The sequence below is a fragment of the Dermacentor variabilis genome, chromosome 6, assembly GCF_050947875.1.
Source record: "Dermacentor variabilis isolate Ectoservices chromosome 6, ASM5094787v1, whole genome shotgun sequence".
NCBI lineage: Eukaryota > Metazoa > Arthropoda > Arachnida > Ixodida > Ixodidae > Dermacentor > Dermacentor variabilis.
The window spans coordinates 61,626,285-61,628,836 of NC_134573.1; the positions used below are offsets into that span (position 1 = coordinate 61,626,285).

General features: G+C 49.2%; 1 protein-coding gene across 1 annotated transcript; it reads left to right on the forward strand.

Annotated features, from left to right (window-relative positions):
- Positions 1 to 431: 431 nt before the first annotated feature.
- Positions 432 to 1,070, forward strand: LOC142586155 (uncharacterized). Its single transcript, XM_075697407.1, has one exon. It carries the CDS (start codon positions 432 to 434, stop codon positions 1,068 to 1,070), a length of 639 nt encoding a protein of 212 aa, XP_075553522.1.
- The last annotated feature ends 1,482 nt before the right edge of the window (positions 1,071 to 2,552 follow it).

Genomic DNA, 2,552 nt, shown 5'->3' on the forward strand with positions numbered 1-2,552 from the left:
GCGTTACGTTTTCGTGTGTGATGTTCCTGCTATGTGGTCGCAAAAATTCAGGATGACAAACCAGCCATATGGTGATCTCTGAGCTTAGCGTTATTTGTAGAGTTCTCATTAGAGTAGTGTTGTATCTGTGCAACGTTTATAAAGCGTACTCTCTTGTCACTGTGCGCCGCGTATCTGATGCACGCGGTCATTGTTCACATGTGCCATTGTATCGCTAGCCAATCGCATGCCTCGGCTGCACCCATGCTCCCTTTATAAGGCGAAGCCACTGAATCGTTGCTGTCTGTTATGTTCATGTTGCTGTCTGAATAAATACTTGACTTCACGGCGTCTCTGGTCAACATGGCGACGAAGATGGGATCGCTCGGGCAGAGGCAATGACCAAGCCCGAGGAAACGGCAACGACGCCACGGCAAGCGAGTACATTAGTGATGACCATCACCCTGGGATCTTTGGCCGAGTTCTACCCAGACTCTGGCAATATCGAAGCCTACCTGGAAAGGTTCGACCTGTATGCAACCGCGAATGGAATAGACGCAAGTAAGAAGTTACAAGTCTTCTTAACAATCCTGGGTGAAAAGGCCTACGTGACTCTGCGTAGCCTGCTGCTGCCGAAGAAACCAACGGAAGTCAAGTACGAAGAAGCTACAGAAGCTCTCCGAAAGCACTATGCTCCAAGACGGTCAATGGTTACCGAACGGTATCACTTTTACCAGCGAAAGCAAGAGCCTGATGAAAGCCTAAAACAGTTCATCGTCGAGCTGAAAAGACTGGCTGCGACGTGCTCGTTTGGAAGCTTTTTGGAAGAAGCGCTCCGGGATCGACTGATTGCTGGAATCAGCACGGATTCGATTCGATGCCGTGTTCTTGCTCTGTCAGACGACGAAGTCACCTGGGAGCGAGTATGCAAAATTGCCACCGCCTTGGAAACGGCCCAGAAAGACACCCGAGAAATGCTACCGGAGGGGTCAACCGCCTGTCCTTCGGACGGTTACTGGCATCGGGAGCCCACCACGCAAGGCAGGCGACACACAAGGAAGACCGCTAGCAGCGAGCAGCGTACCCCCTAAAACGGTCCAAGGAAGCAACGTGGGAAAGGCATTGTTCGCGCCTGTCATAGATGCGGCGGACTGCACGCGCCAGTGAGTTGTCCTTTTCTCAAAAGTACCTGCTTCAAATGCTCGAAGCCAGGGCCTGTAGCGGAAATGTGCAAAACAAAGGTCGTGCATAAAGTTGAGGAGACCTTGCCGTCAACAGACTTGTAGACTGTTAGTACGACTAACCGAGTTCATAGCTCTCCGCCTATTGTACTTAAAGTAAAAGTAAACGGCAATGAGATTCCGATGGAACTAGGCACGGGAGCAGCTGTGACCATAATGTCTGAAAGAGTCTGATGAAAATTTTCCAAACTACCCATGTTCCAAAGACGACGTGCGTCTAGGAGTGTATAATGGCACTAAACTCAAAGTGAAAGGCGTAGTGAACGTCAGTATATCTTATCAGAACCGAAGCTACAATCTGCCTCTGATAGTTGCAAAGCAAGAAAATGAAGCCCGCATGCCGACGCTTTTAGGGCGTGATTGGATGACTACACTAAACGTTGACCTGCAAAATGCTGTCCAGCAGTTGCAACGTGACGTGGATACGTACAGGAGGGCAGGCAGATGGTAGCAGCGGAAGCTGAAAAGAAGTTGCAACAGTTGTACGGTGATGTGTTTAGGCCAGGCTATGGTTCTATCAAAGGACTCACTGGTAGTATACGAATGAAAACCGATGTGCATCCAACTTTTTGTAAGGCGAGACCAGCACCATATGCTTTGCGCGAACAAGTGGAGAACGAATTGCGTGACCTTGAGAAAGCTGGTGTGGTATACAGAGTCAGCCACAGTGATTGGGCTACACCGCTAGTTATCCTGCCAAAGAAAACAGGAAAAGAAATTAGGATATGTGGGGATTACAGAGTCACGGTCAATCGGGATATTGAACTTCTCCACTATCCACAGCCTCTGCCAGAGGACATATTCGCGTCCCTGGTTGGAGGGACCGTGTTGACCTTACTAGATTTGTCGAAGGCTTACCTACAGCTTGAGCTGGATGAGCAGGCACAGCAACTGCTCACGGTGAATGCGCACATGAGACTTTTCAGGTTCCGGTGATTGCCGTACGGAGTGGCAAGTGCACCCGCAATGTTTCAGGCCGCGATGGACCAGGTTTTGCAAAACATACCTGGGACAGCCTGTTACCTGGACAATGTGTTATTAGCAGGTAAAAACCTGACAGAGTGCTATCACCGTTCCCAGCAAGTGCTACAAGCGCTTAGTAAGCACGGCATTCGTGTAAACGCAGGGAAATACAAATTTTTCCAAGAAAATGTTTGTTACTTGGGGCACGACTTAGACAAGCATGGCGTACACCCAGCAGCGGAAGAAGTAAAGGCGATTCGAGAAGCGCCAAAACCAAGTAATGTGACTTAGTTAAAGGCATTTTTGGGCCTGGTAAACTACTAGGCTAAATTTTGCCTGACCTAACAAATGTGCTAGAACCTCTCCACC

Bases quoted from the DNA above. Each gene is read 5' to 3' on its own strand.
- LOC142586155 (XM_075697407.1), top strand. From the start codon at position 432: ATGACCATCACCCTGGGATCTTTGGCCGAGTTCTACCCAGACTCTGGC.